Source organism: Leptosomus discolor, chromosome 1, assembly GCF_034619465.1.
Source record: "Leptosomus discolor isolate bLepDis1 chromosome 1, bLepDis1.hap2, whole genome shotgun sequence".
Lineage (NCBI taxonomy): Eukaryota > Metazoa > Chordata > Aves > Leptosomiformes > Leptosomidae > Leptosomus > Leptosomus discolor.
Genome location: NC_141391.1, coordinates 211,406,795 through 211,426,659, shown reverse-complemented (window position 1 = coordinate 211,426,659; position 19,865 = coordinate 211,406,795). Strand labels below are relative to the sequence as shown.

At 50.2% G+C, this 19,865-nt stretch overlaps 1 protein-coding gene across 4 annotated transcripts in view; it reads right to left on the bottom strand.

The window, feature by feature from the left end:
• Positions 1 to 19,865, bottom strand: part of FRMD4A (FERM domain containing 4A) — a 224,525-nt gene that overhangs the window by 24,834 nt on the left and 179,826 nt on the right. For all 4 annotated transcript variants that reach the window (XM_086474608.1, XM_086474614.1, XM_086474601.1 and 1 more), the window contains exons 12-14: positions 13,887 to 13,963; positions 9,338 to 9,476; positions 2,477 to 2,618 (exon numbers count right to left, since the gene is read on the bottom strand). In XM_086474608.1, the coding sequence (XP_086330734.1) occupies positions 2,477 to 2,618; positions 9,338 to 9,476; positions 13,887 to 13,963 (358 nt within the window). The remainder of the gene's footprint in view (positions 1 to 2,476; positions 2,619 to 9,337; positions 9,477 to 13,886; positions 13,964 to 19,865) is intronic.

The window sequence follows — 19,865 nt, the reverse complement described above, 5'->3', positions numbered from 1 at the left end:
TGCTCCTCAGAGCGCTGACAGCCCCTTCACTGAGGAGGGGCAAGATGGAGAGAGGAAATGGCTACAAATAATTTCCAAGTAAAAAGGACAGAGAATGGTAGGGAAGTGGGGGTAAACAGAGATTCAGTTCTGCCGTCGTGATTTCGAGTCACTCGGTATTTATAGCCTGGAAATCTACTGTGGCCACTTAATCATTTGCACTTACTCTCCCCAGCGTGCAGGCTGTACTGCGATAACCCATCATTGTTGTGACCGTGTGCTGATAATCTTTGGTACAATGGGAGGAAATGCAAAGGCTGGGAGGGAGCTGGTGACTGGGCCTGTCGGGACAGGCAGCGAATGCCCCCTCCAGTCCAGTGGGACAGGGCTGGGTTGCCTCTGCCAGCTGGGCTTGAGGGAAAGAGCAGAGGGGTCTCGGTGACTGTGTGGAAGAAATGCAGGGTTTCCAGTTCCCTGGGATCTGTCCTCTCTCTACACTCCCCTCCCTCCACAAGTGGGCTTGTAGCTGCTGGAAGGCACGCAGCAGCAGCAAACCCAACACCTCTCCTTCACATTTTGGGGAGGGCCCTGTCCTCATAGGTGGTAGGATGTCAAGGCAGCTCTGAACACAGGAACCTGGAGGGAGCCATGCTTGCCTGGCCCACCAGCAGCACCTTGACTGAAACAGAGTTCACACAGTCCTAGGTAGCCACCCAGGTAGTCTGATCCACCTACCCAGACCTGAGGAAATGATTCACCTGGTCAATGAACTTTGCACAGGTCTAGTCACTAGCGCAATTCTGCTGAGTCTGCAAATCCCATGCTCAGCCAGAAGGGATTTGAACAGGGAGCAAAAAAATACAGAAATAAAAGCATGGACAGCTCCCAGTTTGGGATTTCCATCCGTATAACCCTGATAGGTGCTGTCGCAACAGAAACTGTTATGGGCCTGGTTTTCTGCTGGCTTTCACCTGGCTATTGCTCTCCCAGTGTGAGAGCAGAAGCAGAGCCCTATGGGTTTTTTTTTCAGGAAGGCGAAAAGTCAGTGTATTAACATGAAAACAAGATTACTACCAAGTAGCTCTCACAAATTTGGGAATGGTGCCCAGGAGGCTGAAATCTTGGAAAGACCTTAAGAACTTCCTTGTGGTACTTAACATTATTTACTTTCCGGCAGGAGAGCTGGAAAAAATGCCAAACAAACAAAGAGCTCCAACAACCTGACACCAGTCTGGGAGCTGCTCAGCTACTGCAACTCCCTGAGCAATGGGAGGCACAGACAGTGGATTGTATACTGCACCGGGAGGGCCTAAGGAGCAGAAAGGCATCTCTGTTTGCAGGCAAGGCGGGGAATTGCACAGCAGGCTGCTCAGCTCTGCAAGCATTGCACATTTTAACCCCTTACTGGACATTTTCCATGCAGGAAAGCATGGCTTTTAAGAGACATGAAGGATGCAGCGATGCAAAGCTGATCTATACCAGTGTGGGTTCAGTTTCAAAGTATTTGCGTTCATAGATGGACTCTTCCCTTGTCAAGTATGGGAAGGTTATTCTCTGGTGTTATACATCTCAACACAATTGGTTTTGATAACTTGATGTAATGCTTAACAGAGGTCATTTAATTGTCTGGAACTGTTAATTACAGTGATACCAGCAACTTTGCCCTCCTGAAGAGCTTCTCACCTGAACAGCTTCAAGCTCTTTGCAAACTATCAATCCTTGCTTTGCTCCTGGAGTGATGTTTAGCACTGTTTTACACACAGCTTGCCTCTTTTAGACTAACAGAAGACTTCCAAAGAAATGCAGACGAGTTCCAGACTCCTCTTCCTTGGTCCTTCTCTTCTGATGCTCTAGCTCTCCTCCGTATCAACCCTTGGGTTTCTTTTATGGATTATGTCTTCCTAGTAACAGGAAGGGGCTTTAAGCCACAAAAAGAAACCTCCAGGCCCCCACACGAGTGTGGCAGAGAGTGCTAGGGAATAGCTCTTTTGAGCTTGTGACACCAGGCAAATTCCAGCAACAGACAAGCAAGGCAGATGTGCGCTCTGTGAAGAAGCCACCCTGCCTTAACACTGCTAAGGGACATCACCAATTCCCAGCCTCCGTTTCCCTAGTGAGCTGCACTGGCTGCTTCCTCACTGCTGGCTGGGGGCTCCTTCACAAACGCATCTGCCTGGGAATGAGCTGCGTGCCAAGGGATGGTTATGGTAGAAACTGTGAAGAGAGACCAGGTCTCAGCTGGAAAGTGAGAGGTTGGAGATGACATCCTGGGGCCAAAAAGGAAATGAGCAGCGGTAATGAGAGAGGGGAGGGGGAAGCTGCTGCCTGTGCTGTTCGTGCGACAACGTGCTGAGAGATGGACTGACACCTGGACAGACAGAAAGGCTAAAGGGAAGTGACTTTCATTTCTGCAGTGCAGCTTCTGACTGCCCCCCATTATACCATGGCCATGGCCCTTCCCACCATATTCTCTCCAGTTACAGGAGAAAGGACCTACCTGATGACAGAAGACTCCCGCTGCTGCCACTGATAATTTTGCCTTTACTCCCCATGTTGGCCAGCTTTGAGGTCTTGAGTGTTCCAGTTTCGGTCAGGTCAATCGCAATCTCACTCAGGCTTCTTGCAGCATGAATCTTGGACTGGACATGGACACAGGAGTTAGTAATGATCTAGCACTTCTTTAAAGCTCACGGAAAGAACAAGTCCTTTTGCTGTGGCAGGAAACAGGCCTCCACAGCGAACTCGGATTATTTTACAAGAATAGAAGCAATCTGGCATGGTATTCACTGCTGCACTTTTTACATTCTTAAGTCAGTGCAAGTCTGGCATCGCTTCCTGTTGTTTGTTACTTTCTGTGCTTTGCCATGGACATTTTTCCCTCCCAAACAGACTATGTATGGAGTCACTGAGTTACCACATACAATAAGAAACCTTCGGAAACGCCAGCATAATAAACTGCAAAGCCCAAAGGCTAAAGACCGTCTCTAGCATCTAAAGGAAGCCAGAAGGGGCCTTTCCAAATTTGCAACGAGCTTTGGACCAAGACACAGTGAGGACATGGCTTAAACGGGCTGTCATGAGAAGCTGGAAGAAAATACTGGCAGCAAAACATGTCCAGGTTATGGTCCAGACTAACAAGCCGCACGCAATGCCCCTACTGTGAGGGAGCTCTTCAGAGCATTAACATCACTCCAGTAAGAAACAACAGCCAACCCCAGCTCAGTAACTGGCCACACTAGGACGAGGAGTCACCCATAGTACACCACCAAATGTCAACAATCTAGGCACCTCCAGGAGAAAGCAGACATGCATACTGCATAAAACTACCTTAGGAGGGAATGAGCTGACTTCCTAACATGCCCTTTCCCCACTGGTTATGGAAGAATTTGAGATAAGAAGATGCCCAGAAAGTTCAGGTGAGATAACCCAAGAACTTCTCTGTTGAGCAGTAAGCTCAGATGTGGTTATGCCCACAGGGCTAACAAAGGCAGAAACCGCTCAGTGCAAGAGAATTAACAGCATTGAGCAACTAAAGGAGCGCAGCGGCTGCTGGCAGGACTGGGCTCACTCAGTCCTAGCGGCTGCCTTGCCTCTGCAAGACAAACCCCACCATTAGCAGCTCGCCATCTATCTCCCGTCCATTCTCCTGACAGCATCTAACAGGCTTTTAACATGAACAAGAGGATGAAGAACATCGATCTAAGTCGCTGGGGATGGCCCTTCAGTTATAGCCCTAGTACCAACAGGAAGATGAACCCTACATATGAGGGTGGCTTGGGTGGCCACAAGAATTTTTCAGTCCTTTTTCTGACCAGTGCAGCCTTAGGATCACCTTAAAACAGCAACTGCCACATCAGAACAATCCCAAAGCCTCGCTAGTCCCCTATCTCATTTCTGACTGGGGTCATCTCCAATCACTTCATAAAAAAATAGAAGGACACTTTTCATTAAGCCATTCTGGAATCATCTGTCCACATGAAAAATTTCTTCCTGCCTCTTCTGAACTAATGCTATGCACTAAGCTCTGTTTTACGCATTGGTTGTTGAATTCGCTTCAGGTAACAAGCCGTGTTAATAAGGAGGGAACTGACAACCAGGAAGAAGCTTGCTGTCTGTAACATGGCACCCAAAAGATGACTGCTATTTCATCTCCAACCTGGAAATCAGCTTCTGGCTTGCTGACCCTCATGTGAGCTCCTCAGTCATGGATGGAGTGAGCTCAGAGCTCAGCCCATCGCCCAAATCTCGCAAGTCCTGCGCTGCTGAGCTTCAATTAGCTGGGCCTTGCAGGGCCACTGACCTGCAATTTCTGTTTCCCAGAACCCAGAAAGTCGTTGGGATGTTGTGCCAAGGCTCTCCAGCCGCACAAAGACTTTTGCTCAAGAGGATGGTGAAGCCCCAGTTCACCTGAGCATTCACCTCTCCACCTCCTCAAGGCCAGAAGAGAATCTCAGCCCTAGTCATACAGTTCAGGTGATGGGCACATCATTGCAGTACTAACAGATCAGAAGCTGATTGATGTCCATGTACCAGGGTGTGATCTGTTCCCACTGGAACAAACACAAGATGGGACTACAAGGAACGCTTGCCATGATGGGATTTTCAGTGTTATTTCACATCCTCAGGAAGCAGAAATAATTTTAACAAGAACTAAGGCTGAACTGATGGCTGAATGCTTACCACACGGAGCTTTGCTTTTAGTTCTGTCACTGATTTGCTGTGGGACTCTGGGCAAGACACTTCAGGTTACGTTCGTAGCGATCCCCTGCCTCTGTTTGCACATCAATGGAATAATAAGGGAAGTAAAATGTCTCCCCAATGCACACTGTACTTTTAAGATTAATTTAAGACTTCAAATGAAGACAGCACTGGGAGACCCTCATACTGAAAACACCCTCAGAAGTATTATCATAATTTAATATTCTTGGGTATTTATAGGCTCCGTCATTACCATTCAGAGGTACTCAAATGCCTCACAAACTTATTTCCACAACAACCCCAAGAACAGGGCGTGTGCACTCACTCATTTGAATGCAGAGGCTGAACTACCTGCCAAGATGTCAGAGCAGATCAGGCAGACAGTACTGACCCTCTTAAACTAAAGCTACAGCCAGTTACATACTTCTCATTTCCAGCAGCTCCTCCCTGAAATCAGCCCCAGGAGAAGGATAGCACACTTTTAGCTTCTTGGATCTGACGTTTCTGGTCAGAAACAAGGTCTGTGAAACATGTTCTCCAAATAGCTCTGGAAGGTTAGTTCTAGGTGAAGAGGAAGTCACTGCTTTTACCTAATGAGATTTCCTGCTACAGGAATCTTAATAAGGAGCCTAAGCATGAACTGCTGTCTTGCTGCAAAGCCAGGTCTGTGGAGGTGACAAGTCTTCAGACTGCTCCTGTCCTGGTGATTTATCCCCTGCAGGTGTACATATGCTGTGTGACCCTACATATATGTAGGGTTATGCATACCTTGTACAACCCTCAGGAACAGCTGTTGTGAGCAAGCCCAGTATCTGTCTAACCCAACATACTGAGTCCTTGCAGTGGGTGTCTAGGAAAGGTACAAATCCCAAGTCTGCACAGACAGATCCTGCCCTCTGGCTCTGCAAGGCAGTGGTTTTCCTCTATCTGTAGGACAGTTACAGCGAGAAGCCCTGCAGTTTATTTCCAGTCATATTCAGACTGCGAATTAGGGCACACTGTGGCGCTACCTGTTTGACGAGGCACCAACTAAAACGCTGAGCGAAGGCAATACAGCTGGATGCTGTTGTGCTCCTGGCCTGTGTGCCAAGCCACCAGTGGCTGGAAGTGTGCCCTACATAGGGCAAATGAAAAAATGATGTAAGACCAAAGCCTGGCATCCTTGGAGCCAGGAGAGAGGAAAAACAAACCAGAAGAGAGCAGATAGGGGATCAGCAGGGCAGAGTGAATTTCTTCCACAGGGGGTACAATCCAAACCTGCTGAAGCCATAGGAGAAGGTTTTAGACCCGATCGCAGTTGTGCTGATGGTGCCCTACACTAAACAGTGAGGATGGAGCATCTCCTAAAAGGAACGGGGTTAATTTTCCATGCTGCTCAATCCCTGTTGCCTCTGCTCCCTGCAGCAATGCCAATCAGCATTGGGTAGTCTTGTGCTTTGGACAGCCGCTCATCAGCAGCAGGAATCAGACCAACAGCTCATTTCATACAGGCCACTGAGCAGCAGCCAGCTCGAGGCCTGGGCTAGACTTGGTACCGACAGCACAATAGTGGAAAGCTAGATTACATCCCATTAGCGCTCCCTCGGGCCCTGCAGTCCCTCCAGGCTCAAAAATTTTAAAGCACTTAGCGCAGACCTGCCAAGTCTCATTTACATGGAGGGAGACTGTCTCATTCATGAGTCATTTCAAAGCATGGGGCCAAACTGATCCCCAGTGTTTTTCTGACAGGGTCAGAGGGTGAAGAAAAATCCATCAGTGAAATGCAAGATGGACACTAGGGATGAATTTATCCCTCCTGCTTGCAGTGATGGGGCTTTGCTGCAGGTGATTTTTTGAAACCCTTGGCCTATTTTCTACAGGTTCATTCAGCCAAAAAGCCTCGCGCTTGGAGGAACGTGCTGTTGGAATCTCCCACAAAATGGGGCTTCTCAAGGCTTTTAGGCCAAACGTTTGATTGACTCAGTGCAGTCAACAGAGCAAAGACATGCCTTGAAGTCCTGCTGCATCTGTCTCCTGAAAAAAAGGGAAGCTGACAGGAGTTCTGCATGCTGACATGTTCACTTGGAAAGCTGAGGATCTTTTCAGTCTCCATGTTACGCTTTGATTGCAGGGAGAGAGACAGATCAGCGGGGAGCGAGATGCTGGGAACTCAGTGAGCTGGCAGGAGTTCAACGTGGAGTGAGGCTGCAAAGAAGGCTAGGACCTCGCTTCCTTGGAAAACAGTCAAAATCCAGGCAAAGCTGATTTTCTTTCTTTTTAAAATTGTGTGAAGGGGGTTTTCCAGTGGAGCTGTGCAGAAGGTCCAGATCCAACTGGTGCCCAGTTACGTGAGGAGCACAGTGTTCAAGAGATCACACTGGTGCCCAGTTGTGTGAGGAGCACAGTGTTCAAGATTGCTTTATCACTATGTCGTATCTCCTGCCATCTAATCTACAACACTGGAGTGAAGGTTCAGCTGCAGTGAGCTCCAGCAGGCTTTTTCTTCTAAGTTTGTTTTTATTTTTCTTTCTTTTGCAAAACGATATGAAATGCCAAGTTTGGACATGAAAGGAAGGAATATCTAAGTTTTGTTTTGAAGTTGGGGATTCAACTGAAGTGGGGGCTGAGATTTAAGGGCATGCAAACCCACATGACCTGAAACTCAAACGTATGTTTGTCCAAGCCCCTGAGAGCTGAAACGAAGACATTTCACATCACTCCACTCTGGAATAGGTTTTACTGGTTTTCAAAACGAAGCGCCTATGAGCGCAGTGTGCTGAAGTGACCAGCAGGATGAACTGAACAGATCAATTAAAATTGATGGATCTATCAATCTTGACAGTTTCACATCAAAGACGAGGACACAGAGTAAAATATCAGCTCTCTAAAGAGAAAGGGACAAAAATATTTGTATGCCTTAACTTCAAAATCTCAGCGTGACCACCAGGATTATTGTGCACACTGACATGGTCACAGACGTGACAGATTGACAAACGAGGGCTAGTGGGTGGTGCTGTCTGTAGGAGTGTGAGAGAGGGGAGACCGGATTGAAACACAATCTGCCAACAACAAAAGAAGTCACTGAAGGGAAGTCCTGGGTATTTAAGAGACCCAGTTTTTTACCAAAGAAATGGAAGGAGGAGGGAATCTCCTTTTGTTTGTTGGTTGCTTGTGACCTAAATACCTTACAGCTAGATCCACAAAACCATCTGGCTAAAAGTGAGAAAAATAAACTTCTGTTTGTTTGCCGAGTTGGTTTTGTTGAGAGCAAAACAGAGAGGGCTATGCATTGCCCTGGTGGTGCTGAGCAGAGGAGGGGGACAGGAAAGCATGACTTGGTATCGGGTGAGCCTGCAATTTTGTCCATATTCACAGCCGGCACTCAGGCTGTTAGCTACGCCCCTAAATTCAATACAGCTCACAGAAACTTAAGATGATCCCGGTTTTTTGCATTTGATGGGACATGGCCAAAGTGAGTGTAACCATGTGTTCTGCCCAAGGCATCCAAAAGTCCTACCCACTCTACAATAAAGTCACAGAGATCATGATGGGGAAAGCGATGTCAGGATTTAGAGTGAGCTGGACTAACAGCACATTGACGGCCCTTCACATAATTTCAGCAAGCCAGTCCAATTCATTTAACTGTCAGAAAAATAATGCAGCAAAGAAAAACAGGGAAAAGAAACATTCTTCTGCCAGTTTAGTGGGCTGAACTGGCTCATGAAGGGATCTGATAGGGCCAGGGCCTGTGCAAGGGAGGGAGCAGCCCCTGCTTGAAAATGCGAGCGGTGGTTTCAGCAAGAGCAAGATGTTTAGACTGTTTCATCCATTTGGAAGAGCATCACCCTGCACGTTCCTGCCATCTCACCAGAGATGTAGGCAGCTGTATAAGAAGGTACCCACTCAATACAAACTCCACTTTCTCTGTGAAGTTTTACACCAGCATGCTCATATGGAGAAGGGCATCTGCATGAGAAGTCTCTCTTCTGTCTTAAAGTGGTCTCGTAGTGATCAAAGCAATCTCCTGCTGCTCTGGGCATGCCTAAAATTACTGCTGATGAATGGAATTAGAGGGAAAACACACTCTCCTCTGGTTTCAAGGTGGTTTCTTTTGTGTATTGAGCAGCCCTTTGTGCAGCATCAGATCAAGGCAGTTCCTTGTAAGGCCAGGCTGTCAGCATCCTGCTCCCCCCCCTTCTGTTGTGAGAGTCTGTGTGGAGAGAGAAATAATATCCCTACCGCTCATTTCTAGGAAAATATGATAGCAAAAAGCAAGGGACAGCAAGAAGGATTCAGAAACAGGTGTAGAGTGTGAACTTTGCAACTTTGAACTCCGTTATTGGAAACTGCTCTAACTTTATGACACACCTCAAGAACCAGAAGACATGTGGAAACCATCCAGAGACACGACCCTATCTGCTTGCAAACTTTGGCTCCTCCAGTTTGGCCACAGTTCAGTACCTTTCCCTCAATCCCCACTCCCATAGACATGAACTCGATACAAATGCCTCCAATCTGGCCAAAGCCAGCAGGTATTTTGAGTCAATTTGCCTTTTTTGATCTCAAGTGGAAAGGGAGAGCCCGAAAGCAGCCACCATCTGGACTTGACCTTGCTGAGATCGTGGGGAGTGAGGAGGACTTACCCACCGCAACATGCACTTCCCACCTCCAACCTGCTTACCTTGCTTTGCTTTCTGTCCAGGTAGAACTGATGTTGACTAATGGCCATAGCCCAGATAGACTTTATTAGTGCTGGACAGGCGTACCATGTATGCACAGCGATGCCACTATGCCCAAAAGTCCTCCTGGTCACAGATGCCCTAGAGAGGAGAAAAGAATGAACCGGGGTTACACGAAGGTTTCCTCGGATTGTTTTCTCCAGCAGAACCTCTCGCAGTAAAAGCTGCTGTCTTTACTGCAGGCACCCTTGGGCTAACGGGAAAAATGCTTAGAGAACAGCAATAAATAGCTAATCAAGCCAGGAGAGCATTTACTTTAAATAACTCCTCAAGTTTGCAAGCTCCAGAGGACTAGCAGTAAAGACCATCCAGTTTGTCCAGTTCAGACTGTATTCCTGGGTTTGGCTGAGCTGACGCTGACCTGCATGTCCCAGGGGAGTCACCAATGCCAAAGCACGTGTGAATCCTCTGTCTCACCACATGCTGAGACACCTGAGGTTGAGTCCTCACACCCTCCACTACCTCTGGCTTTGGATGGTGGCTCTCAAACATTAGGATGCAGGTGACAATTAAAGATCCACAGGGTCAATGGCTGCATTAGAGAATGTGGGAGAAACTCTTCAGGTACCTTGATTTCCCCACTTGTAAACAGATATAGATGGACTTGCCACGTGGTATGGGAAAGGGGAGTTGTGAGGCTCAGAGAGGGCTGCCTAGTGCCCTGGAGAGAAGAATGTTACTCAGCGATTAGCTGAGTGGATATAAAACCAGGAAAAATAAGAGCTAAATGTTTCCTCTCCAATTGTCCTCAAGAATTATCAAAACCCACAGGTTAGGTTTCCCCATGCTTTGACAGCTGTACAAAACTGCTTCATCATTCCCCCCCACCCCTCAACTCTAATGCCACCAGCAGAGCCCCTGACACTGGCACACCAGCACGCACAGACTTGCAACGTCCTGGTCTGCAGAAACCTCCCCCCTGCTGCAGGGATGTAGCACTGGCTGGAGTAAACCAAGTCCCTGATCTCCAGAGCCTCAAATAAATGAGGTTCTCTTCTCCAGTCTGTTATGAAGAGCCTTGTGGTGGAGTACAATTATGAAATGAATGTTAGCACAAGTACAGAGGCTAGCTCAGAAACGTGACACACTTGTTACAGCCTTTCATGTAGGGATGTGGATGGTGAAGAGGGGCCAATGCAAGACACAGCCTGGGGAGCAGGGTGTGCTGCAGAGGGGCTGCCACAGTCCATAGTCAGCAGACACTCTGTGTGATGCAGACGTGGAGGTTACACTGCAGGACAGCTCAGGAGCTCTACTGTGCAGTGCAAGGGACGGTTGACTCTTTTAACAGCACTCAGAAGTCCTCAAGCCTGCTAAGGCTGTGGTTCCCCTCCTGCACCAGCACTGGCCACCTCTTCTCTGGTGACTGTGGACTACTGCCCTGTCCAAAACTGAAGGTGAACACGTGGAGGGGAGGCACACGGTCAAAGAAAGTTGTGATAGAACCAAGAATGAAAGAAAAGCAAAACTCTGCAGCAAAATGGGAACTGCTGGCCAGGTTCAGCCTGGGAGAGGGCTGACAGCTCTTGTGTCAGGGCCCTTTCAGTGCTGAAAAATGTGTTAAAGACAAATTGTGAAGCTACAAATCGGAGCGAAGTTTCTCTGAGAAAACAGCCGTGGCCAATGCAAACAAGGTCTGAGACAACTGGGATCTCATGTTGCAGTGTTACCCTGTGCCGAGTCCTTTCCGTGCAACTGGAGCAGAAGACCTTGTCCCATTATGAATACTGGTCTTGTGAGAAAACTCCACAGATGCAACAGGACAGCGGCTGATGGTTCTAAAGAGGATGGGTGCTGGGCTGCCTCGTCCCTGTCACTGGACAAGGAATCAAGGCTGTGCTGGGAGGTGCTCTTGAAGTTGGGGCTGGAGAGGGGATCCAACTCTGGATGCTTTATGTTGGTTTAAGGGACACAAACCACCGCAGCACATTGGCATATAAGGCTCTAAGGCATTAAGGCACTCAAACATGGGCTAAAGCCTTAATTCTGGTGTCACCCTGTTCAGTTCAAATGCAGCTTCTTGTTTTGAACTCTCAGAAATACTCTGCAAGCCATTCATCTTCTCATCTTAAAAGCAGTGGTTTCCATTTTTTTTTTTTTCTTTTTGGGATCTGTACACGTTTCCCATCAAAACTGCAGACCCCGTTAAAAGTCTGCAGACTTAGCCAGTCATAGCTGTGGACTTGCTTTTCACAGCTGTCTTTTAGGGATCTGCAAGAGATGGCCCATGGGTGTTCTTTCTGTGACTTCTCTCTATGCATGCCACATGAGCTATGGAATTAACCCTGTTGATACTCCCTGAAATGTGTAATTTCTCTCCTTTACAGGCTAAGTAACCATGATGAAGAGAGGTTAAATGGCTTGTTCAGGACAGGAAGCCACAGGCAGAGGCAGGGCTTAAAAACATACGTTGTGCTGCCCAGCCCTGGCCACAACCACAGAGCCGTGCTTGCACTCCTGCAAGTGTGGCTTCGCTGACTCAGGCTCTGGTTTGGCTACACGGAGAGGAATGCGGAGAGAGCACTGCGTTGGCTACTCCTGCGCCTCCACATGCTGAACAACTCCTCGCAGGAGTCCATCCCACTTGGCTGGGAGGCTACAACCCGAGCCGTGTTCCCACCACACCACTGCAATGTGCCTTGCTGCTTTACAGCCAGAGTAGCAGTTTGACCTGGATGGTGGTACTCTCTGGATACAAAAATCAACCAAATTACTTCCTTTGTAGTGAGAAAGTACCAGGCTGACAAGCTGGGACAGGGTTTTGTCCTCCTGGTGTTGATTCAGAAAAACAATGCAACGGAATAAAAACCGGAAGCTCTTCTGTGTCAGTAATTCCTATCACCTAAATATAAACGAGACAGAAGAGGTTCCTCTGTGTGGCCACATTTCATGCACCACATTGAGTTGCAAGTATCATCATGATTTGAACCTCCCAGAGCTATTTGATTTCTTTTCCTTGCAACTGCTGCTTCCAGCAAACGGTCAGCCTGGGCGTTTAGGGGCTTCTCGCTGCTGGCCGCTTGCGGCACGCGTTTCTGACGCCTTGCCTGCTACCAGAGGCTCTGTGGGGGAAGGAGTGCACCACCCCCAGCTCCCACTGCTGGAAGATCTCTCAGCGTATTCTCAACTTTGGGAATTTGCTCTGACAGATTTCATGCCACTATTTACATGCTTAATATTAAGCAGATGCTTCAAGGCTCTGCTGACCTGGAGTTACACAATGATACGAGCTGCTCCACCCAGTTTTTGCTTTAACAAAATGCACCTGTGGAGACAGGCACCGTTGTATTGGTGTGAGCATGTTCATATCAGGGCAAATAAGCACAGAAACTGCATGCAAAATTCCCCTAATAAAAGTACATATATTAGTACACAGATAGACACAGGAAACAGGTGAAACAGGATCACAGCTGAGCGATCAGCAAAACACGCTACTACCAGCAGCACATCAAATCAGTCTGGGCAGAGAGCTGGTGAGCTGGTTTCCATCAGCTGTATTCATACTCACTTTGCAAGTGGGACATTGCTTTTAGCGAGAACAACTTATAAAGCAATATATACACTGGCCACCGTCTGCAGTAACCATCCACTAATGCAAAGGAGCAAGAGCTGCAGAACGCACTGACTAGATGCAGCACAGTCACTTGAACTCACTCGCTCCCACGTCAGGTTTCTAAAGTAAGAAAAAAAAGATTCCCGTGCCAAAAAGACTGATGGGCTTTCATCCAGACTGCCGGTAAACCTCTGGTACCGTGCCATTCCTTTCAGTTGCACTACTGAATATTTATTTACAAGGAAGCATGTGAGTACAAAATCTGGCGCCCATCTCCAGGCTCCAAGCGCAACACGGGGACAAGGCTACCCCCCTTTCATACACGGGGGTGGATGGCACCGCAGCCAGGGCACCGGAGCTGCTCAGCCCCGGGGGTCAGAAGGTGCCAAAACACAGGGGAGGAAAAAACCCGAACAAAACACTGCTAGCAGCCGAGGGGCAACACATCCTCAAAAACACCCACCCGAACCCAAAATGCCCCGCTGGAAGGAAGCGGCAGCCCCCGGCTCGGTACCCGCTGCCCCTTGTTTACGGGTTCCCCGGCTACGAAGCGCAGTAAGCCCCGCACAGCGGCGGGAGAAGCGCGGCTGGCCACGACCCCGCTCGGCACGGCTCAGCCCGGCTCGGCGCTGCAAAGCCCGGCTCGGCACGGCTCAGCCCGGCTCGGCGCTGCAAAGCCCGGCTCGGCACGGCTCAGCCCGGCTCGGCGCTGCAAAGCCCGGCTCGGCGCTGCAAAGCCCGGCTCGGCACGGCTCAGCCCGGCTCGGCGCTGCAAAGCCCGGCTCGGCACGGCTCAGCCCGGCTCGGCGCTGCAAAGCCCGGCTCGGCGCTGCAAAGCCCGGCTCGGCACGGCTCAGCCCGGCTCGGCACGGCTCAGCCCGGCTCGGCACGGCTCGCCGCTGCAAAGCCCGGCCAGCCCGGCTCGGCTCGTCGCTCACCTGCGCGGGTCGTGCACCTCCACCGAGAACTTCTTCTCGCGGAAATAGAGGTTCTCCAGCTGCCTCCATTGGAAGATCTGCGGGGAGAAGAAGGCGGTGAGGCGCCTCCGCGCAAACCCTCGCCCAGCCCTGCCCGCCGCCCCGCTTCCTCCCGGCGCTGCGGCGGGGCTGCCCCGCTCCGCTCCGCTCCGCCCCGGCCCGGCTCGGCTCGGCCCCGCGTCCCGCCCGCGCCCCCCGCCCAGGAGCCGCGGGGCAGCCCCGGGGGCGGGCGGCTCCCTCCTGCCTGGCTGCGGCGGGCTCGGGGCCGGGGCGGGGGGAGGCGGGGAAGGGCGCCGGTTTGGCTTTGCAGGGCGAAGCGCGGTTTAAACGCGTGAAGCCACGGGAAAAGCGGGATTCGGGCGCCGGCAGACCCGGGGGTGGGGGTGGGGGGGGGCGGCGATGCCCGGGGCTCCAGCGCCCTCCCGGCGGTGCGGAACGCGGGAAGACGCCAGTCACATTCGTGCCCGTGTTTTACGGGCTGCCCTGGCTGGGGGTCTCAAAGCAGCCCGCAAAGCCAGCGCTACCACCGAGGGGGGAAACCGAGGCATGAAGCAGCCGTGGGAGTCAAACGCAGGTCTCATGGGTGCTGGCTGCGTGCCCTCACCCCTGCCTCAGCATGGGCCAGCGCTGGGGGTCTCTGCCTGCCCGCTGAGTGCTCCTGGGCAGTGGGATGCGCACACACGGTCCCTGTGCCCCTCATCTGTGCCGTGAAATAACCCCCATCTCCCAGGCAGGAGGGAGGACTGACCCCAGAAGCAGCAGGAAGGACGCGGTGACTGCAAACCACCGCGCTGTCACCGCCGCGGGCTGGTGCACCACCGCCTCCTCTTTACGAAGGAGTAAACCAAAATCCAAAGCTTGGCTTCTAGAAATGCCCGTGGAGGAGGCAGCCTCCACCCCCTGGGCACCTGGCAAGCAGCGGAGCTCGGAGAGCGTCGCCTCAGTGCTGGGGAGCGGAGCCAACAGAGCCTTCCCTGATTTATGCTCCTTCTCCCACTACAGGCAGCTTCTGTGGAGTTCCTGTCCTACCCCCAAGGAAGGCGCTGGCTCCTGCCATGCTGAGATAAGCCGCTTGCCAGTGCCAGCGCTCTGGAGATAAGTAAACAGGAGGCGTAATTTGATTTGCACTGATTAAGCTGCTGGTGGAGGTGAAGTCTAGAAAATAAAACAAGCCACGGAGAGGACCCAAAATTTTCTCCTCACTGATATTTTGAGGGGCAGCAAAACTGAAAATATTTGTGTTTGTAAAAGTTTCCAACCAAGGGGGTTTTGTTGTTGTTGATTTTTTTTTTTTTTTTTTTTTTTTTTTTTTTTTTTTGTTCTATAAAGGGGTGTTTGGAAGGAAGGGTGGGGAAAGGAGGGCACTGAGCTGCCCCATACTCTGGGGCTGTCCCGTGTCACAGGAGGATAGGGGACGAAGGGGGCCAGGAGGGATGGGAAGCTTGAAGGGCTGAGTTGCACTGTTCTTAGAGGATTATTTTATTCTTCCACTGGAAAAATTAATTGCTGCGTAAAATTTGTAATCACCAAATGAAGCACAGAAATACCCACTGTTTTACCCACCGAGGGACGACAGACATGGGGTGAAAGGGTTAAGCCAGGAACTGAGGTCTGAACACGAAGTCTGTCTCCCCTGCAAGTACCCAGCTTCAAAGGCATGAAAAGGAAGTTTGGGGCCTAAACTCCCACTGACAACAACTGGGGTCAAGCCTGAGACTGCCATGTGGGCTGCCGAAAACATCCCTCCATGCTTCCAGATGCCCGTCCGCAAGGCGGGGAGGATAATGCGGCTGTGCCGCACGGCATGTGCAGGGGACGTGTTTGGGAGGCGCTCAGACATGTGGTACACGTAACAGTCTAAAAACCCAACAGATCACACCCTCCAGAAAAGATCCCTCTGTCCCCAGGTCTCCCGTTGTCATTTATGACTGAACTGCGGCGTGGCGCAGAAGGAATTTGAAACCCTTTTCTGAGCTGCTGGCAACCGCTCTCCTTGGACGCTCTCCTCCCCATCCTCCTCCCTCGGACTCTGCTGGACTGTCCCCTGCGCTCGAATCCTTCTCTATTTTGTCCTCTTTGCTACCAAACCTCACAGTGCTCAGTTCGTTAACTGCAGCTCTGTTTCCCTTCCATGATTAACTCCAACTGTCCAAACACACAGGGCTCTGGGGGAGCTGTTCAGATGCCCAAACGTAGGCGTCGAGTGCCATTTGCCATGCCCCGGGGTACCCTGCCTGGCCCCCGGCCGCTGCCCCAGGAGGGAAGGAGCGAGCCTGCCGCAGGCCCAGTGCCATATCTGCCAGCCCCACGCAGATGTCTTGGATCCCCAGCAGTGGCTAAAACGGCATTGGACACCTACATTTTTGGGTACCAGCGCTGCTCCCCAGCTCACTGCATTTTTATATTTAGCTTCTTTGTTTATCCTGGCAGGGTGCGGAAGGAGGCAAATCCAGAATCTTGGGAAGGAGGGGGTGGAAGTGACCCCACAACCTGAGTTTGTGTCTTTTTTTCCATAGCCCTGCTCTCCAGAATGTACACGTGCGTTCTACCATTGCGGTACCCGTGCTCCCTTTGCTCCCTAAGTAGTATTCTGCAGCCTCCCACTCCTTTTGCCCCCATAGATCTGAGAGGTCTCACCTTTCCTATACAGAAGGAATCCAATCTGCAAAAATGTGAATACCCACAAGAAAGTATCTGCTTTCCTGTTAGCCGATCACAACCCCTCAGGAGAAACAAAGCCTAAAGTCTGCCTTCAGCCAGACCTCCTAATGTAAGCAATCTGTTCCCTCCACCAGTCGCCCAGCTTATGTACGGTTTGAAATTGATGTTGTTAATTCAGTGACAGATGCACAAGGTGCCATTAGTGGGTCTTCTTCAATGGAAGCATAATTTTTACCCATCAAGATCCTTTTACCACGCTGGTGCTTGGAGCCTTCACTGGGGAATACGAGCCGGGAGCTGGTCGTAATTTCAACAGAGTCTTGTGGACATGCAGTGACAACAGATGTGTGTGGGTTTGAGGGCTAGTTTGAGTCAAAGCATGCGTGTTCATGGCAGGTTTGTCTCTTTCTGCACCGAGACTGGGTCTGGTTTTCTGTTATTTGGCTTATGACTGTCTTTGGTTAATTTGCAGGGCTGCCTGCCCTCGTGGGTAGGACAATTCGTATTGGCTTTACCGTTGTATTAGGGCTGTAGTGACTTTTGCCAGATAAAAGGTAGGTACCTAGCCGGGACTGAGACAGCATCTCCCCAAACACGCTGGAAATGAAGCTTAGGAGAAAGTCCCTCGGTAATACAAGCTGAGAGCACATTTCCTCTGCCCTTGAGTAGCTGCCTTCACTCGGAGCCCGCAGACAAGGGGACAATTAGTGGTGCTTGCGGTGGGGTGAGGTTCTGTGATGTGGTGGTTTGCCCGCTGGGATCTCTTCTGAGGTCAGCAGCCCATTTCGGATCATGGAGCACTGGGCAGCTTTCAGATGGGAACAATTTTTGGTAGTGGCCATCATTACAGGCTGCACATGAGATCATTTTATCTTCAATAGATACTTAGGGAAGTCTCCCTGAGACGGGCTTTTGAGCACAGCTGCACACTCGTGCATGCACATAAAAGGGAAAGGGGCTACTAAAAGAGGAGAAAATAATTACCCTTATTCCCTCCTCCTCTGGGAGGACCATCCCCACCATGGGCTATGTTTTGTCGTGCCAGTGAAACTGGAACCAACGCTATCACTTGAATTTGTAAGACCGCTTATCAACCCACAAACATTCAACGGAATAATTGTTCCCTGTTGGACCATGGGTACTGTTTAAAATGCTTTGGGATGGGTGGGGAGGCTATAGTGGGGAAGCCAGTGCCAGAAATGGCTTTTCTGCAAAGCTGGCAGCTTAGAAGAGGAGCCAGGGGAGAGATCCGAGTGCTGCACGGTACGCTGAGGAGAATTCAGGTGCAAGCTACAGGAATTTTCTCATTGGAAACCCCTTCCAAGAGGCAGGCAAGCTTGCCAGGCACCAGATGTTTGTGACTAGTTACAAAGAACTGCAGTCAAAGCCCTTCAGACGCAAGCTTCTTTTGTGAGCACACTTGTGGTTTGCTGGCTGCTCCCTAATTAAGCTGGGCCTGGAGGAGAGGAGGCCCAGGGATCTGCATCCGTTTCAGCTATGTGAGTTTGAAGAAGGTTTTTACCATTTTTATTGACCGTGGGGCCGGTGCGTGCTGTTTGCACACAGCAGGAGGTTGGGTCAGCGTGAGAGCATTTGAAAAATGCCAGAGGCTCCTGATAAAGAGGGGAGCGTGTTTTGTGAATGAAACACAGGGGAGTGTTTCTAGCTTGGCTGCTCATGTCCTGGGTGACATGGACTTCGCTGAGGTGTGGGGAGCTGAGTTAATCTGTGCTAGGCACTGGGTCGTGCTCTGTCCCTTTGGGCTCAGGAAGCCTTGCCTGAGTATCCAGTGGAGGGACCAGGCCATACATTTGGGAACCCCTGGAAGTAATGAGGCTGTTGCTGGCTCCTGTGTTGGCCTGCAGCTCAGGGACAGGACAGAGAGGCTTGCTGAAGGGTAGCACTGGTGGTTGGTGCACAGTGCTTTTCCAAAAGGTGCTATTTGGGCGTGTTTCTCTAGCTACCATAATCCAAATTCTCAGGCTTCTCTGTCCTGGGGCTGGGGTACTGGGTCCCTGATCCTCTCTTCTGCCTGCTGTGCCCGGAAGAGCTGGACTTGGCGCTGAACTGGGCAGTTGGCACTGAACTGGGCAGTATGCACTGTGACTGGACAACCCTGTGGGGACACAGCGTGAACCGTTTTGCATTGGGACTATTAAGAACCAGACATACATGCCCAGGTATCTGGTGCCTCATTTTCTTTCCTTTTTCTGTATGCATGTCTTGCCCTGAAGCACCTGAGATGGGGCACAGGCAGAATGGGGTTACTCAGCGATGCACATGCTCTCAGGGGTTTCAGATATCACACTTGGTGGCTGTTCAGAATCAAACTGTTTGCAGAAGTCTACAGAGGATCTACTAGCTGTTTGTCTGCTCTCTTTGGTCACCTAAAGGGAATTTACAAAGGAGATGGAGACAGACTTTTCTCAGAGGGGCTCAGCAAAAGGATAAGAGGCAAAGGACAGAGGTTGCAGGGTTGCAGCAAGGGAAATTCTGACTAGATATATAAAAAACCCTCGAAAACCGAAACAATCAGTGAAGGTGGACAAACACTAGGGCCGTGAGTAACCTCATCAAACTCTGAAGTTGGCCCAACTTTGAGCAGGAGGTTGGGCTAGAGACCTCCAGGGGCCTTGTTGACCTATATTTTCCTTTGATTCTAAGCATCTAATAAATGACCAACTGTAATTGCTGTTGGATTTACTGACCTATATGGTGTCTCCCAGTCCTTCAAGTCCTGCAGCTTCTTGGATGATTAATGCCTTGTTAAATCATACTATGCAGAAGGAACAGTCATCCCTCCAAATGCACGCACTACCACCCAGACTGGATGCTCTGAAAGGCTTCTGGGAAAGGCAGGGAAATAACGTAGCACATTTCTAACAGCCCAAATGCAACCCCTTCCCTTGCTTACGCTATGGGCAAGAGCCAACTCTGGATGATATCCCAGTCCTAGACCTGGTACTAAACAATGGAACTAAACAGTGACAGTATTTTCACACAGCTTGCACGAGTGCAGCTACAAATTCCCAAGTCTTTCGTTTTGTAGTTTAAAGACAAAACAAACATAACAAACAAAAAAAAATTCCTCCTTGGAAATGTAATTCCCTCCACTGAACAAACCAGCAAGCAAATTTCTAGAGGCTGAGTTATGCAGGAGGTCAGGGTGGAGGTTATGAGCGGTCCCTTTTTGGCCTTAAACTCCACGAAAATCACAGCTCCAGCAAAGTCAATGGCAGTTTTGTCCCAGTGATTTCTGTGGGGCCATGGTTTCCGGGA